Raw genomic sequence first — 18622 nt, forward strand, 5'->3', positions numbered from 1 at the left:
AGTGTACTGTTTTGAATTTAACAGCAATAGTGATGCAAATTTTACAAGAAAATGTTGTTACAAAAATGCTTTTAAGCCCAAACCCAATGTGAGCTTCAATATTTTTGGAATCATGCCCTTGAAGTATCACCTTGGAACCATATCAAAGCGACATTTACCTTTCAAAATCATTATGGTGTCCCTCAAATTACAAAATATTGTTATGATATTCTTGAATTAACGAATTACGCAAGTAAAATTGAGGTCACTCTTATAAACTATTACATTTCATTCATAGCTTACATGATAGTCCAGCAGGATTACAATTGTAATATATTCTGATTAAAATTATGTTTCTGTGCACAATGTACAGCTGCTCTTCCTATGCCGTACGTAAGATAATGTGTATCCCTGATTCGGTGTAGACTGGTCCACTAAGCTCGCTCACTCTAAGAGCAAATGCAGCCTCTTCAAATGGTTCCTGCATAACACCTCGACCAAATGTGCCCAAGTATCCACCCCTCTTTGCTGAACTGCAGTCTGAATACTTCTGGGCCAGTTCTGCAAATGATGCCACTCCTGTTACTATAAACTCAATAAATAACCTGATGAGACGTAGTGCATGCTTTTTGGAGCGTGTAATCTTTTTCTTTCTCCAAGAAGACGGCCTCCTTGAGTTGTTGTGCTTCACAAGCAAATGACTGCATTCAACTTCTTCTGGGCCACTGCTTGGTACAGGGGCAGCAGGTCTGCTTGGAGGATTCCACTGGCTCTCATTAGTATATTTATTATAGTAGTAATACTGTCCATATTTCTTGCTCAAACGTTTTCCCCATCCTGGTGGTAGTTCTTCCTGTTTCATAATGAATCTTAGAGGTAACTAAATCCCTTGTGGAATTAGTTGTAAATCTGAAACACAGAGAACAATAGCATGGTGAATAACCACAACACTCACAAACAGTTACATATGAGGTCAGAAATTAACAAAAGTGTGGAATATAGGACAATATATTTGATACCTAGTTCAGGAAAAATTCTACTAAGAATAAAGAATAGATGATTGCAACATATCATTGAGAGCAAATAAGATGAAAAAACAGTTCAGCTTCAGAAGGGATAAAGGTACAAAAGATGCAATTGGACTGTTACAAATAACTGAGGAAGATAGACGTTTTTGTTGACTTGGAAGAAACCTTTAATAGAGTTTGATTGTATTTAGGTATTGTGAAGCAGTTTGAAGTTAACTGGAAAGAAAGGAGACTGATAAGCAAACTGTGTATGATACAACAACTAAAAGTAAGGATAGGAGATGAGATGACAGAAGAAATTAAAGTTGAAGGGATGGTAGGCAAAGTTATGGCCTTTCACCAATTCTGCTTAACATCTGTTTAGGTCATTTAGTAGTAATAGTAATAGTAGTAGTAATAGTAGTAGTCATAGTAGTTGCATTTATACATGCATGGCTTTTACACAATCAGAAACTGTATACAGACATTTACGTACTTAAAGGTTGCTGACTTGCTTCCATTATATTGACAATACCCCTATGATCAACTCAGCCTTCCTCTTCAGGTATGTGGACTCCAACCAAACTCTGAACTATAGTTGACCTCAGGCTGCTATTTATAGCAAAGTTCAATCCTTGATGTGCAGTGTGCCCTTTCATGCTGTTTTGTTTTTCAGAACTCACAATATTTGGTGAAACACGAATTCTCTCAGCATTTTCCAGCTGCAGTGGATGTGATTGCCAGCAAGATTTTAACAAATTGGACCAGGACCCCAACCGTTAATTAATGCATGGTTATTGGGTTCTTCGCTATCTTAATTTTGATACACTCCTTAATTATACTGTCATAGAAACTTGGTGTTTTCAAAACAATAGTGGTCTGATCATATTTTGTTTTATGATTATATTCAAAACAGTACTGTTGATTTACTTGGTTGTCTTATTTGGGTATGTCACTGATGTTCCTTCAATCTTTCCTCAATTGTTCTGATGATCTCCCCAACATAAGACTTGCCACATTCACACAGGATGTGATACACTCCTGGCTTTCAGAGACCTAGCTCATCTCTAACATTACAAAGAGTACTGCTTATCTTAGTTGAAGGTGAGACGTATCAAGTTGGAATCTAACCACACTTTTACGTATCTACTCTCAAGAATAATTAATTTTTTTTTTTCAGATATTCATTGTGTATCTAATGCAGTTGCACACATAACAGGTTATATGTATGGGAATATGTCAAAATGTTATTTATGCAAAACCTCATTCAAACATATATTTCAATTGTTTATATTCCTGATCACAATGATAACTTGGCTTTAATATAAACATGAGGAACTAAAACTTATGGATAAATGAATTTATGATAATGGCATATGATTGAAAAACATTTTGAGCTCATCAGCAGTGCAGGAGGTATTTTTGCCACTCATTCAAATGCAAATACTCCCACTTTCCAGAACATGTTCTGTAATTACCTGTAATCAATTAACTTACAAAATAATTGACATAGAAGGTTTGGACCCTCAAAATGTCGATCACTTATTATGCTTTGATAACAGCAAGATTCTGAATTTTGACAATATAATTTTATTGCTGTATCTTTTCTGATTCAGACAACACTCTCACTATCTAATTTAGTTAATAATTAAGAATATGAATAATTTTGGATCATAATATATTTATTTTAAGGTTGTTGCCATACTCGTAATTAGGGGATTTCAGACGACCTGTAATAAAAATGTTCCATATGCTTTTGAAAATTAATAACATGAAACATTTTTATAAACCAAAGAATAGTAAAGTCTTAGAATCCATGCAGAATAGGAACATCTAAACCAGCCAAATTTCAAAGCATTACGTAGTTTCAGAATTCACGTTGTGTTCCCACACTAGTCTAAATAGTTACCCCTCCACCAAAACTGGCAGTCTGCACCTGGAAATCATACAGGTAACATCTCTTTGTCGGATCACATTAAGCTTGTGACTGACCAGTACATGAATATCATCTATATGTTAGTCTTTGTTAAAGTCTGCATTTCATAATTCTGTGTCGGTTAAGGTTATATTCTGTACCCTGAATTAATACACGCAACAAATGAAGAATATGAAACTGTGTAATATGTTTCTGTCTTAAAATCTTGGATGAACTAGTAAATATTAAACTTGAAATTGCTAATGATCTGCAAACTCCAGTTATGGGACTGTGTTATAAATTCTGGTGACAATATTATCAGTTGTGTTTTGTGCACTGCTACTTTCATTGTCTGTCACTGTACATCATGCTGCAATGAAGTTTCATCGCTACTGTGATAAGATTTGCAAAATGAGGGAATCACATCCCTCTATCTGTATAAACTGTGAATTCTGAAACTGCCACTGGATGCATGAGCTCGACCAACAATATGTCCTGGGGCACAGCAGCCAACCAGCATGGATCAGCACAGATATAAACAACACAGCAAGTTGAGACAATGTGGCAATATACAATGTGCCTAGCAGATGATGTGGAGAGGGGGGAGGGAATAACAGTTGACAGTAGCATCCAATATAAAGACAACACTAGGTAACATGTTCCTGTTTATTCACTGTGATCAACCGTTTTAGTCAGAATGAACAACTAAATCCTAGCAATACCAACACATTTTCCATAATGTGCATAACCAGTGGGAGGGGGGCCAAGCGGGTACTTTATGCCCACTATAAAAAAATTGAAAATAAATTCATTAATTTTTGTTGACTCACATTAAATCATACTTTTCAAAGAGATACTCATGTGTAAGTAGGGTGCAAAATCAGAAAATATCTTTTAGCGCACTCTCAGCAGTATCAGTAATGTGTGCTACCTACAGGACTGTACTTTATGCCCAAGGTAAAAAAAATTAAAATGTAAAATTCATTAATTGTTGTTAAGTTTTACACAAACATATCTTTTAAAGAGATATTGATGTATAAGTAATGTTCTGAACCTGATAATTTTAATTATGACACTCACTGGGGAAAGTGACATCTACTACAAAGACTTAAATTTATGCGCTAAGTTTAACTGAAAAATTTAAAACATTTATATAATCTGATAAAAGAATCCATTAAAAGCAATAAAAAGTTTCCAGAATTCTAAAATATAAAGTAACTGAATAGATAACAATATTTTCAAGAAGTGGGCCAAAATACCTCCCCTTCCACCCCTTTGGTGTTGCAACGGTTAAAAGTAAAAGACAGTGTGTTGGGTATAACACCAGGTATGTCAGTAAAGGAAAATTTAGAGCTGGTAATAAAAAAGTTTAAGTGACAGTTGAAAGCCAGAATCAAAATACAGGAAAAGAACACGTGTACTAAAATAAACTAATATTATAGTGAGATAAGTAGTATCAGAGAGTGTTTTGACAGTATGTAATCAGAATAGAACAATAGTATGGAAAGTGTAAGTAATGAAGTGGATTCAGTGCAAAACTGTTTATTAGAGAAAAAGGAAAATATTATAGAAAATTTTAATATGAAATTTGAGTTACACTCCTGGAAATGGAAACAAGAACACATTGACACCGGTGTGTCAGACCCAACATACTTGCTCCGGACACTGCGAGAGGGCTGTACAAGCAATGATCACACGCACGGCACAGCGGACACACCAGGAACCGTGGTGTTGGCCGTCGAATGGCGCTAGCTGCGCAGCATTTGTGCACCGCCGCCGTCAGTGTCAGCCAGTTTGCCGTGGCATACCGAGCTCCATCGCAGTCTTTAACACTGGTAGCATGCTGCGACAGCGTGGACGTGAACCGTATGTGCAGTTGACGGACTTTGAGCGAGGGCGTATAGTGGGCATGCGGGAGGCCGGGTGGACGTACCGCCGAATTGCTCAACACGTGGGGCGTGAGGTCTCCACAGTACATCGATGTTGTCGCCAGTGGTCGGCGGAAGGTGGACGTGCCCGTCGACCTGGGACCAGACCGCAGCGACGCACGGATGCACGCCAAGACCGTAGGATCCTACGCAGTGCCATAGGGGACCGCACCGCCACTTCCCAGCAAATTAGGGACACTGTTGCTCCTGGGGTATCGACGAGGACCATTCGCAACCGTCTCCATGAAGCTGGGCTACGGTCCCGCACACCGTTAGGCCGTCTTCCGCTGACGCCCCAACATCGTGCAGCCCGCCTCCAGTGGTATCGCGACAGGCGTGAATGGAGGGACAAATGGAGACGTGTCGTCTTCAGCGATGAGAGTCGCTTCTGCCTTGGTGCCAATGATGGTCGTATGCGTGTTTGGCGCCGTGCAGGTGAGCGCCACAATCAGGACTGCATACGACCGAGGCACACAGGGCCAACACCCGGCATCATGGTGTGGGGTGCACGTCCGCATGTATCCCGTGCCACCCAACGTGCTCTAGAAGGTGTAAGTCAACTACCCTGGCCAGCAAGATCTCCGGATCTGTCCCCCATTGAGCATGTTTGGGACTGGATGAAGCGTCGTCTTACGCGGTCTGCACGTCCAGCACGAACGCTGGTCCAACTGAGGCGCCAGGTGGAAATGGCATGGCAAGCCGTTCCACAGGACTACATCCAGCATCTCTACGATCGTCTCCATGGGAGAATAGCAGCCTGCATTGCTGCGAAAGGTGGATATACACTGTACTAGTGCCGACATTGTGCATGCTCTGTTGCCTGTGTCTATGTGCCTGTGGTTCTGTCAGTGTGATCATGTGATGTATCTGACCCCAGGAATGCGTCAATAAAGTTTCCCCTTCCTGGGACAATGAATTCACGGTGTTCTTATTTCAATTTCCAGGAGTGTATTTGGTGATCAAATGAAGTCAATGAAGTAGAGGCTGATGATATGGGATAAGTGAAAGAACTGTTAACACAAATTTTAACACATGAAAGGATATTCAAGCAGAGTGTGTGGAAGTAATGAGTGACATTCTCGACGCACGTATTATTGATGTTGATCTAGTGTTACCACAGGCAGTTGTTGATGTAAATACTGATACATAAGAGACTAATAGCAATTAAATAATTTTTGACATAGTGTAAGAAAATATTATTCATGTACAGGATGTGGAGGTTCAATCAGAAAATTATTGCTATAAATATTAATGCTTTAGGTGATACTGAAAGAGGGTGTGTGCTTTTAGTAGATGAGCATACCTCACATGGGCTTCATTTGAACAGACTTGGGAAAAGGTTCCTAGCACAAAAAACTAATTGAAAGAAGCACAGGCAATAGTTTTACTAGAAATTCAACAGTAATGACAAAATTTGTTTCATTGCCAACCACAGAAAGGAAAAATAGTGATTTTGTTCCACAGCAACACATTCCAGTAATAGCCAACACTCCAATAAGGTCTTTTTTAGGCTAAAGAACAGAAGAGAGCACAGTGTAAATGTTGTACCTTTTGATAATATAACTTTTGTGAAAACTAACATTAAGGAACTAGTTAAGAATACAATTGACAAGCTATATTGTTTAAAAATATTTCATCAGAATATAAGAAGTCTTTTGAGTAAAAAAGAAGAGCTGCTGCTTTCACTGCAAGAAACAGCTGACACAGACGGAATTATTCCTGATGTGCTCTGCTTAACTGAACAAAACTTGGAAGCCACAGAAATTAATCAGCTACATTTAAATAGTTATAAAATTGATTCTTCCTACTGTCGGGGCAACTTAAGACAAGGCAGAGTGGCAATTTACACATACAATACTATTAGGTCACAAGTTATAGATGCACACTACTGGCCACTAAAATTGCTACACCACGAAGCTGACGTGCTACAGACGCAAAATTTAACCGACAGGAAGAAGATGCTGTGATGTGGAAATGATTAGCTTTTCAGAGCATTCACACATGGTTGGTGCCGGTGGCGACACCCACAACGTGCTGACATGAGGAAAGTTTCCAAACCGATTTCTCATACACAAACAGCAGTAGACCGGCATTGCCTGGTGAAACATTGTTGTGATGCCTCATGTAAGGAGGAGAAACGCGTACTATCATGTTTCCGACTTTGATAAGGGTTGGATTGTAGCCTATCGCAATTGCAGTTTATCATATCGCGACATTGCTGCTCGCGTTGGTCAGATCCAATGACTGTTAGCAGAATATGGAATCGGTGGGTTCAGGAGGGTAATACGGATCAGCGTGTTGGATCCCAATGACCTCGTATCACTAGCAGTCGAGATGACAGGCATCTTATCTGCATGGCTGTAACGCATCATGCAGCCACGCCTCAATCCCTGAGTCAACAGATGGGGACGTTTGCAAGACAACAACCATCTGCACGAACAGTTCGACAACGTTTCCAGCAGCATGGACTATCAGCTCGGAGACCATTGTTGCAGTTACCCTTGATGCTGCATGACAGACAGGAGCGCCTGCAATGGTGTACTCAATGATGAAGCTGGGTGCGTGAATGGCAAAATATTTTTTCGGATGAATCCAGGTTCTGTTCACAGCATCATGATAGTCGCATCCGTTTTTGATGACATCACGGTGAATGCACATTGGAAGGGTGTATTCGTCATCGCCATACTGGCGTATCACCTGACGTGATGGTATGGTGTGCCATTGGTTATATGTCTCGGTCACCTCTTGTTCGCATTGACGGCACTTTGAACAGTGGACGTTACAATTCAGATGTGTCACGACCTGTGGCTCTACCCTTCATTCGATCCCTGCGAAACCATACATTTCAGGAGGATAATGCATGACTACATGTTGCAGGTCCTGTACGGGTCTTTCTGGATACAGAAAATGTTTGACTGCTGCCCTGGCCAGCACATTCTCCAGATCTCTCACCAACTGAAAACGTCTGGTCAAAGGTGACTGAACAACTGGCTCGTCACAATATGCCAGTCACTACTCTTGATCAACAGTGGTATTGTGTTGAAGCTGCATGGGCAGCTGTACCTGTACACGCCATCCAAGCTCTGTTTGACTCAATGCCCAGGCGTATCAAGGCCGTTATTACGGCCAGAGGTGGTTGTTCTGGGTACTGATTTCTCAGGATCTATGCACCCAAATTGCGTGAAAATGTAATCACATGTCAATTCTAGTATGATATATTTGTCCAACAAATACCCGTTTATCATCTGCATTTCTTCTTGGTGTAGCAGTTTTAACGGTCAGTAGTGTATCTAAGTACTGTATTGAACAGCAGTTTGAATGTTGTGCAGTCAAATTAGAGCTTAAAACACAGTTCCTGAACATAGTAACAGTTTACAGGTCACCTATGGGAGACATTCAAAAATTTCTCTCTCAGCTAGAAACAGTTCTTACTAAACTTTATAGAAACAGTAGTAATGTCATCGTATGTGGTGACTTTAACATACACTTACTCACAAAAAATAGCAACCAGAAATTATTAGAATCACTATTGTTAACCTTCAATCTGCTCCCCATGATCTCATTCCCAACAAGAGTATATGGGCACAGTAAGACCCTGATTGACAACCCTAAAATTGCCAGCAGAAAAACAACACATGGCCATTGTAACAAAGTTAAACATGTTAGAACAATAAATGCTGAACCTACTTGCTTGTTCAGAAATAGTTTATGCCATGAACAATGGGAGGAAGTATACCAGGCTGACACAGAGAATGAGAAGTTCAACTCTTTCCTGAACAGTTTCTTTCCCGCAAAGACAGATTAAAATCAAACCAACCCGTAGTAAAAGGAAAGAGTGGCTAACTACTGGCATAAAAATATCATGTAACAAAAAGAGAGATCTGTATGTACAACAGAGGACTAGTACAGACTCAGTAGTAAAGTTACATTACAAGAAATACTGTAAAATTCTAACTAGTGTAATAAAGAGTGCCAAAAAGTTGCACTATGCACAAAAAATTAGCAACTCAAACAATAAAATAAAGACCATATGGCACATCATAAAAAGTGAGACAAATAGGAACATAAAACCTGATAATAATAAACACAAAGTTGCAACCTCAGATTTCAACAATTTTTTTCTTTCTAGAGCTGAAAAAACAGTGAACCATAATAAACAGGCTCACACAGAAGCTATTGAACCACTTAACCACATGCAAATAACATCTAAAGTAGCACTTCATTTCAGAAGTACAACCCCTAAAGAAATTGAAAAAACCATAAAATTACTCAAAAACTCAGATTCCCGTGGATACAATGTCATATCAAGTAGGATTTTAAAATAATGTGTAGACTTAATCAGTTATATATTGTGCTATTTGTGTCACCAATCTATGGAAACTGGTGTGGTCCTAGATAGATTAAAACATACAGTAGTGATGCCAATCCGCAAAAGTGGAGCAAGGGATGATATATCCAACTATCGGCCCATCTCCCTGCTGTCAATATTCTCGAAGGTATTTGAGAGAATAGTGTATGATAGGATTTATAGTCACACTACACAAAATAGTTTCCTGGCTCCTACACAGTTCGGCTTTCGTAAGGGCTCCTCCACAGACAGAGCTATATTTAACCTAACAGATGAAATTTAGGTGAACTAAATTACAAAAGGTATCCGATGGGGATATTTTGTGACCTTGCCAAGGCATTTGATTGTGTAGATCACAACACACTCTTAAAAAAGCTTCCACATTATGACATTAAAGACAAATCTTTGACTTGGTCAGAATCATACAGGAAGCAAAGGGTTGTCTTAAGGGGGACAGGTACAGCATTAAAATCAGACTTGGGAAATATGAAGTATGGAGTCCCGCAGGGCCCAATTCTTGGGCCATTAATTTTCCTGTTCTACATTAATGATCTACCAATCACAATTAACAACAGAGCAGAAATAGTAATGTTTGCCGATGACACAAGTATCCTCGTAAAAGGACCCAACTCCACAATGCAGGATAAAGCCATGACAGTCTCTACTCAAGTACAAATGGTTCACTGCGAATAGCCTAACCTTAAATCTTTCAAAAACCAATATAATACAGTTTCTGACAAAAGATAAAAAAATAAAGCTCCTGAAATACATGTTAACAATCACAAAATTAATGAAACCACACATACAAAATTCCTATGTATCCAGATAGACAGTCACCTAAGATGGAAAGAACATATTGATCAGCTGGTCAAGAAACGTAGCTCATTGTGCTTTGCACTAAGAGCTCTCCATCAGTTTGTAGAAAGAGAAATAATGTTGGTGTCATATTTTGCATATTTCCGTTCTCTTCTGGGTAAATGCTGCAGGTGTTGAAAAAGTATTCAGAATACAAAAATGAGCAGCAAGGCTAATATATAGGGTCTCTAATGGGACATCTTGCAGAGGTCTCTTCAAATCTCTCAGGACGCTTACCATCACAGGTCAGTATATTACTCACTGATGTTATTTGTAGCCAACAACAGGGAATTGTTTCAGAAAAATTGTTACATCCACATCCATGACACAAGACAGGTGAAAAATTTTCAACATGGATCTGCAACTCTCACTAAAGTACATAGGTGAGTTACTGAATCAGGTATAAAGGTCTTCAATAAGCTCCCCATCAATATAAAAAAAGGAAATAAATAATGTACAGGTTTTCAAAAGGAAACTAAAATTATTCCTCATCGAACAAACTTTCTATAAAATGAATGAATACTTAGAGCTATAAGGTATAAGAGTGGGTGAAACTGCCTAAGAAAAGCACTCCTCTAGAGATAAAGTGTGATGCTGTTACTTGTAGTTTAATTGAAATTGTGGTGATATAATGTAAATTTATCTGTTTCATTATGAGAAAACGTGAACTCCCATGTATCTCACTCTCTTGAGCATTCACTTAAACCTTTTCTTAAGGAATGCAGTTAAAATTTGTATTCAATTCAAACCATGACCACGAAAAAAATTTACTTGCTTATATACCGAGTGATCAAAAAGTCAGTATAAATTTGAAAACTGAATAAATCATGGAATAATGTAGATAGAGAGGTACAAATTGACACACATGCTTGGAATGACATGGGGTTTTATTAGAACCAAAAAATACGAGAGTTCAAAAAATGTCTGACAGATGGCGCTTCATCTGATCAGAATAGCAATAACTAGCATAACAAAGTAAGACAAAGCAAAGATGATGTTCTTTACAGGAAATGCTCAATATGTCCACCATCATTCCTCAACAATAGCTGTAGTTGAGGAATAATGTTGTGAACAGCACTGTAAAGCATGTCTTTCAGCATCCCTAGAGATGTCGGTCAATCATGATACACTTGCGATTTCAGGAAACCCCAAAGCCAATAATCGCACAGACTGAGGTCTGGCGACCCGGGAGTCCAAGCGTGACAAAATTGGCGGCTGAGCACACGATCATCACCAAACGATGTGTGCACGAGATATTTCATGCATCTAGCAACATGGGGTGGAGCACCATCCTGTATAAACATCGTACGTTCCAGCAGGTGTTTATCAGCCAGGCTGGGGATGATGCGATTCTGTAACATATTGGCGTACCTCTCACCCGTTACGGTAGCAGTTACAAAACCAGAATCACGCATTTCCTCAAAGAAAAAAGGTCCAATAATGGTAGATGTGGTAAATCCAACCCATACCAAAACAGTTATAGGATTTTCGGTAGCCAAAATTCTGCAGTTGTGGGCATTGACAGACCCTCGGAGCACGAAATGAGCTTCGTCGGTCCACAACATGTTACTGAACCAATCATCATGTTCCGCCATCTTTTGATACGCCCACACCGCAAATGCCCTCCGCTTCACTAAATTGCCAGGTAACAGTTCATGATGCGATGGATTTTGTACAGATAGCATCAGAGGGTACGCCTAAGTGCCAACCAAACAGTAGTGTATGGAATGCCGGTGCAATGTGCAACTGCATGAGCACTGCCTTCCCTGTGCATAGACGAACCCGCTGCAGTCTCCATTTCTTCCTGAACTGTCTCCGCAGCATTACGCCTTGTGCTCGGTCGGCCACATGGGGTCTATCGTCGAAACAACCCATGGCTTCGAACTTCGAAATGATTCTCGCCACAGCTGCATTTGTCAACGGACCTTTACCCATTCGAATCCCCTTCCTATGGCGATAGGATCATAATGTTGAACTAGCACATTCCCCATTCTGATAATACAGCTTCACTAAAAGCGCCTTCCCAGGTAACATCAACATGCTGCGACTGCTGGTGCATCTGATTCTCTCTCTCATTACAGCTCCTTTTATACATGATTGTCATGCATAGTCACTGACGTTTTGCTGTCCAGCACCATATGTTGGACATTCTGTGTTTTTTTTTTCCCTAATAAAACCCCATGTCATTCCAAGCATGTGTGTCAATTTTTACCTCTCAATCTACATTATTCTGTGGTTTATTAAGTTTTCAAATTTATACTGACTTTTATTACTTGTACACTGGCTGTATAATATGTAATCAACAGGACCAAATAAATAAATAAATAAAGAGCTTCTGAATAGAATACATGATAGTGTGAATGAAGGCCAGGTTGAGAGAGACTGTAGTATTTTGATGATTAGTAATAATGTAAATTATTTACCATTAATGAAATATAGTGCAAGTGATGTTAAAAGACTGTGTACAAGCAGTAATTAAAATAGTTGTCAAAGATAAGGAGCTTGTTAGTAAGAAAAACACGAAAAATTTGTAGTTGGTACTGAAGTCTGTGAAAGATAAACAGTAAAAGCAGATGTAGATAAGGTTGTAATGAACAGTGTGTATGTTGAAAGGAAGGGAAAATCAAAATAGATTGCCGATAAGTTGCCAACAGCAGCTGTTGTTAAATTATTAAAGTTTAAAGATGAGGCAAATAATGTGATGGGGAGAGTAAGAGCTCTTTGTCTTCATTTTAAAGCTAGTGATTGGAAAAGAGTGGTGTTTAATATAAATGTATAAAAAGTAATTTTTATATGTTAGTAATGTTCTTTGCTTGTATGTTCATTGAATACAAAGTGGTCAGAGCATTTATGTTTACTGGGTGTAGGAAGTATACAAATTTTGTGGTATGTGGCACAGGTTGAGCAAACATTATAAAATATAAAGGTGGAACTACACCCCCATTTGCAAAAAGAGGTGTTGGAGATGGGAGACATATTCATAGTGAATCCACTAATTGGTAGCAGGTGCATTACACTTTAATGAGCACACTACTGCAAAGTCATCACCAATCTGCATAATTCTATCCTTTCTCTCCAGAATCAGGCTATTCTCTGACTATCCTATCCTTAGTTTATAAGAAGAACTGGACAGTTCTCTCTTACTATCCAAAAACGTAAATAAAGATATAGCATGTCAGTGCTCAAATTTTATATGAATATTTTTGGGTTAAAGGTTTTGTAAGTTCACGTATTGATAGTAAGTAAGAGAATGGAAAAGCATACAATGTTTACTGAAGTTTATAATGAAACAGCTTATGTTTCTGAGGGCTGTAATGATGAAAAATTATGTGTCAAAAATGATAAATTTATTTCATCTGGAAACACAATGCAATATACAAGGTAAGCCACTGTATAATAAAATACTAATTGACAGAAAATATGGAGAAACTATAAATATAAACTTAATGAAAAATTTATATTAGCAGCAGAAAAAGATCTTTAAAGTATGTGTTTCAGTAATACATCTGGAAATATATGAAACTGAGAAAGTTATTAACACAGTTTAAAGTGAAATTGATTTCGTTTGTATATATGAAAGCTCAAGTTTTCAGTATGTGCCTTGTTATAAGCCTTCAGGCTAAGATTAAGAATATGTCAGTAAAAATAAATAATGCTGCCTTCAGTGAAGTTAATTAAGAACAGTGTGTCTTGAAAAAGCCCTTCAGGTGTTAGGAAAGTGGAGTACAATGAGTTTTCTGGCTCTCTGCTTTTGTCTGTAGTGTGCTAGGAAGTAATCTTTTCTCAAAAATATTGAACTGGGAACATATTGGTATCGCTGCTTATGTATCACTTGTGAAGTGGGCAGGCTTTACTGCTGCACACATGCACTGTGCTCAGGGAAGAGACTATTGTAACAGTGTGGTGACAGTAATTCATGACATACATGCTTGTCATAAATGTATTTATTCAGCACAAATGGGTAAATAACAACTGACAAAAAGAAATATATTGGTAAGTTCTGTTAACTGGTGATTGTAGTACATGGTGTTTTCACAATGGTCCCACTTGAACACCGTCCTGGAACGTATAGACTCCCCAGTGATGAGCTTGTCAACAGATCATGTGACTGCAGGAGAACAATGTATGCATGTCCAGAATGAAGTAAACTTTCTTCACAACTACGCAGCACTATGTACTTCATGGACATGAAAAAATGAAAGCAAAAATGAACAGACAGCCAAAATAAACTTCCATATATGTTGGTGGGGAGTTTACATTGGTCTCAACCCTTGTGGTCATCGGGTTGGAGAAATACTCCCTGGAGAAACATGTCTGCCCATACAGTGGTTCAGCTGACACTACTGTAGGTTTTGCTGACCACACCTGTGTGTGCCACACATGTTGCCAGAATTTCACCTGTCAGTAACTCTGCCCACCAGTGGCTACCTGACACCACTAACTTGTGCCAACTATGAGCAGCTCTGGTCCATTCACACATTTCTGCAGCACGGCTGCCACACAGATCTTCTCTTTGAGAGCAGAGCTTGGGAGCTGAGAAAAATGGCGGGCATCTGGCCTGTGGTTGGCTTGTGTGACAGATATGTGGGCTTCACATGCTTTATAATGAAGTTACTGTGAGCGCGATGGTGATGGGCCTGTCAATGGTGACTGGGCAGTGGCACTTAATGTCAGCGTGCAGGTCCAGCCAGGAGCAGCATGCCGTGGCCTCACACAGCTGGCTAGTGACAGCAGCAGCAGGCCCACTGGATGTGAACAGTTTGTAGTAACATGTGGCTGGACTCGAGGTTGTGAGTCACATGGAAACACATTGCCTTGAAGAACACTGATAATAAAAGGCAACAAAATAAAGTGTTCACAAATTGCACATTGTTTGGAATGGCATAAAATAATAGAGGTGTTCTGACATCACCAAGTTGCTCTTTGGCCTGCACTTATACCCACAGATGTTTACTGTGTTGATTTGTCAACGAGGTCATCATTGAAGTGGCTGGAGGACTTCAAATGGCAGAGTGACTTCCTGTTGTTGAGTGCACTGAGCAGTTCGTGGGTCATGATCAACTTACACGTCAACAATGTCACTGTAGCCTTCATTCTGAAAGAAGTGTGTTGGTGTGACAAAAAGTTGGCTCATTGCAGGACTAACATGTAAATGGCAATATCAATGTGTTACTCCTTCGATATGGTTTGCTGCTGCTACTCATTACAGTTATTGTTTGTAAATAAGCAAAGCAGGGATTCTGATGTTTAATTATTGATATAATTAGGTAATGAGCTTTATGGAGCTGTGATGTATTAAGTAATGGAGAAGTTTATTGTAATGAATTGATGAGATATGAGATATATGAATTGAGAAAATAATGCAATATTGTGAGATATATGTGAAACAGTGATGTGGAGGGACCCTGGCTTTGTAGAAATTTCTTTTCTGAATGCACTTCTTCAGTCAACAGGTACATAAGTAGAGAAATAAATGAAATAACTGGCACTGACAATTGGTAAAGAATGACAAAGCACAAGAGTGCACTGTTTTGTTGTAATGACACCTCTAAATATTAAGAGGCAACTTGTTGAGATCCTACTTAAAAGTATGACATTTTATGCAGTAACATTCTCCATGATAAATAATGGTAATAATAGAAATCTTCTAAGGAATAATTTGAAAAGGCTAACTGAATTATTAATTGGTATGATGACTTGCTGCATACAAGCTGCTGCAAAATTTGTTTCAGTGACTCTATAATTTTTATATCCTATCTGATGTTATTGTTTTTCTTTTTTGGAGTTATGTTCCATCTATCCAACAAACTAAAGGCAGTTTCTTTATTGCCATACACATTCCACCTTCTTTATTTGGGAAACATTTTCAGTGGCCTGCAATACATGTTTCTGACATAAATTAAAAATTGCTATGACTTTCACTAACTCGATTGGTATGTTCAAAAAGGTTGAGTGGTCATATTTCAGAAGAGACCAACTGAGTAAATAAAGTAGCTTCCATTTTCATGTAATTTCCCTACGTATTAGATTATAAATTTTCATGGTTATATTATACTATAAAAACTAAACTAAACTTCTCCCGAACAGGCCATGAAGGCCCAACAGTACCGACAGGCCGCTGTGTCATCCTCAGCCCATAGGCGTCACTGGATGCGGTATGGAGAGCCATGTGGTCAGCACACCGCTCTCCCAGCCATATGTCAGTTTCCGAGACCGGAGCCACTACTTCTCAATCAAGTAGCTCCTCAGTTTGCCTCACAAGGGTTGAGTGCACCTCGCTTGCCAACAGTGCTCGGCAGACCGGATGGTCACCCATCAAAGTGCTAGCGCAGCCCGACAGCGCTTAACTTCGATGATCTGACAGGAACCGGTGTTACCACTGTGGCAAGGCCATTGGCGGTTATATTATACTGCTAACTGTAAATGCAAATTATGAAGAACAAATGCAAATGATGAGAAAACAACTTTATTACAGGTAGAAATATAAGAACTCCTAATGGAATAATGTTAAAAATTTGTTTGTTTTTCCATTTTTACAAATGATGAGCACCACCTTGTCCATGGACTCAGATCAATATGTAGAGGAGGATTCACAGCATGGACCTACAGTAGGCAGTGAGAAAATTTGTGCTAGCAGTGAGTGAAACAATCAGGTATTGTAAATACTTTTTGTACTGTCTATTATGATGATATGCTGTTGTATTTTTTTTTTTTTAAGTTTTGTGAAATGATGACATGAAAAGGATGACCAGTGTAGTTGTTAGGTAAAAAATTATTTTAGGTACCACATTTTAAGGTGAACTTAAAAGTATTGTGAGGATACTACTTTTTTCAGGGTTTCTGAACAAATGCAGAAGACTCTTATAGGTCATTGAATTATCCAGTCAGCTGTTTGTTAATGACTGGCTGTCTATTTAATGAGGGGGTGAAGAGACATAGTAAGTTGAAATCTAATCTGTCTGTTATGTTTCTTACTCCCAAGAATAACTAAAATTGTGTTTACACATTTACAGTATATATCCAGTGCAGTTGCATATGTAAAAGGTAATATTGTGCACTTCACAAAACAAAAATACATAGTATCATCAAGTCACAGTTGGAATTGGTCAACTCATACAAATACCTGGATGTAACACATTGTAAGAACATGAAATGGAATGATCACATAAGCTCAATTGTGGGTAAAGCAGATGGTATTCTTCAGTTTATTAGTAGAATAATGGGGAAGCACACTCAGTTTACAAAGTAGATTACTTACAAATCACTCATGTGACCCATTCTAGAATATTGCTCAAGTGTGTGGAAGCTGTACCAAATAGAATTAACAGGGGATATTGGACGTACACAGAGAAGGGCAGCACGAATGGTTACAGGCTTGTCTGACCCACGGGAAAGTGTGACAGAGATGGTGATGAAACTGCACTGGTAGACTCTTGAAGATAGATGGTGAGGACAAGATTAGAATAATTACAGCATGCACAGAGGCATTCAAAGAATCATTCTTCCCATGCTCCATACATAAATGGAATGAGAAGAAAACCTAATAGCTGGTACGATGGGACAAACCCTCTGCGTTTGCAGAGTATGGATAAAGATGGAGAATATGTCAAATTGTTATTTATGCAAACTCTCATTTAGACTTATATTTCAATTCTTTGTATTTACAGAAACATGAGTCATTTAAACTTAAAGACATTTAAAATTATGACAGTGGCACATAACTGAAAAACATTTTGAACAAACCAAGAGCATAGGAGATATTAAACTTCCTGGCAGATTAAAACTGTGTGCCTGACCGAGACTCGAACTCGGGACCTTTGCCTTTCGCGGGCAAGTGCTGTGTCGGGCACACAGTTTTAATCTGCCAGGAAGTTTCATATCAGCGCACACTCCGCTGCAGAGTGAAAATCTTATATAGGAGATATTGTTACCACTCATTAACCACCAGCTGCCTACTTTGGTTTAGGGACCGATGACCATCGTAGTCTGGTCTTTCCACTCCCACAAACCAACCAACCAACCTACTTTGGTTTAATGACTGCAAGATTCTGAACTTTGAGAATATATTTTTATTCCAATAATTTTTCTGAATCAGACAGCACCTCTCACTATCTAATTCAGTCAACAATTAAGAATTTGAATAAATTCGGACCATAAAATATTTATTTCAAGATGGATGCTATACTCATAAGTAGGGGATTTCAGATGACCTGTAATAATAATGTTCCATTTGTTTTTGAGAATTAATAACATGAAACATTTTTTAATATACCAAACAATAGCAAATTCTTAGAATCTGTGCAGAATATTAAAATCTATGCAAGCCAAATTTCAAAATGTTACATAGTTTCAGAATTCACATGATGTTCTTACACTAGTCCTTAAACACTCACCCCTCTCCCAAAATTGCAGTCTGCACCCAAAATTCATACAACTGTCATCTCTATTTTGGACCACATTACAGCCTGCAAATGACCAACACCGGGACATTACATATACACTCCTGGAAATGGAAAAAAGAACACATTGACACCGGTGTGTCAGACCCACCATACTTGCTCCGGACACTGCGAGAGGGCTGTACAAGCAA

The 18622-nt window shown here is 38.8% G+C and overlaps 1 protein-coding gene across 1 annotated transcript; it reads right to left on the reverse strand.

Annotated features, from left to right (window-relative positions):
• Nucleotides 1-361: 361 nt before the first annotated feature.
• Nucleotides 362-8080, reverse strand: LOC126471530 (peptidyl-prolyl cis-trans isomerase NIMA-interacting 1-like). Its single transcript, XM_050099758.1, has 2 exons — nucleotides 8064-8080; nucleotides 362-848 (listed from the first exon to the last, which is right to left on the reverse strand). The coding sequence occupies exons 1-2, from the start codon at nucleotides 8078-8080 to the stop codon at nucleotides 362-364; spliced, it is 504 nt and encodes a 167-aa protein (XP_049955715.1).
• Between the last annotated feature and the right edge of the window lie 10542 nt (nucleotides 8081-18622).

Source organism: Schistocerca serialis, chromosome 3 (genome assembly GCF_023864345.2).
Source record: "Schistocerca serialis cubense isolate TAMUIC-IGC-003099 chromosome 3, iqSchSeri2.2, whole genome shotgun sequence".
In the NCBI taxonomy this organism is placed as follows: Eukaryota; Metazoa; Arthropoda; class Insecta; order Orthoptera; family Acrididae; genus Schistocerca; species Schistocerca serialis.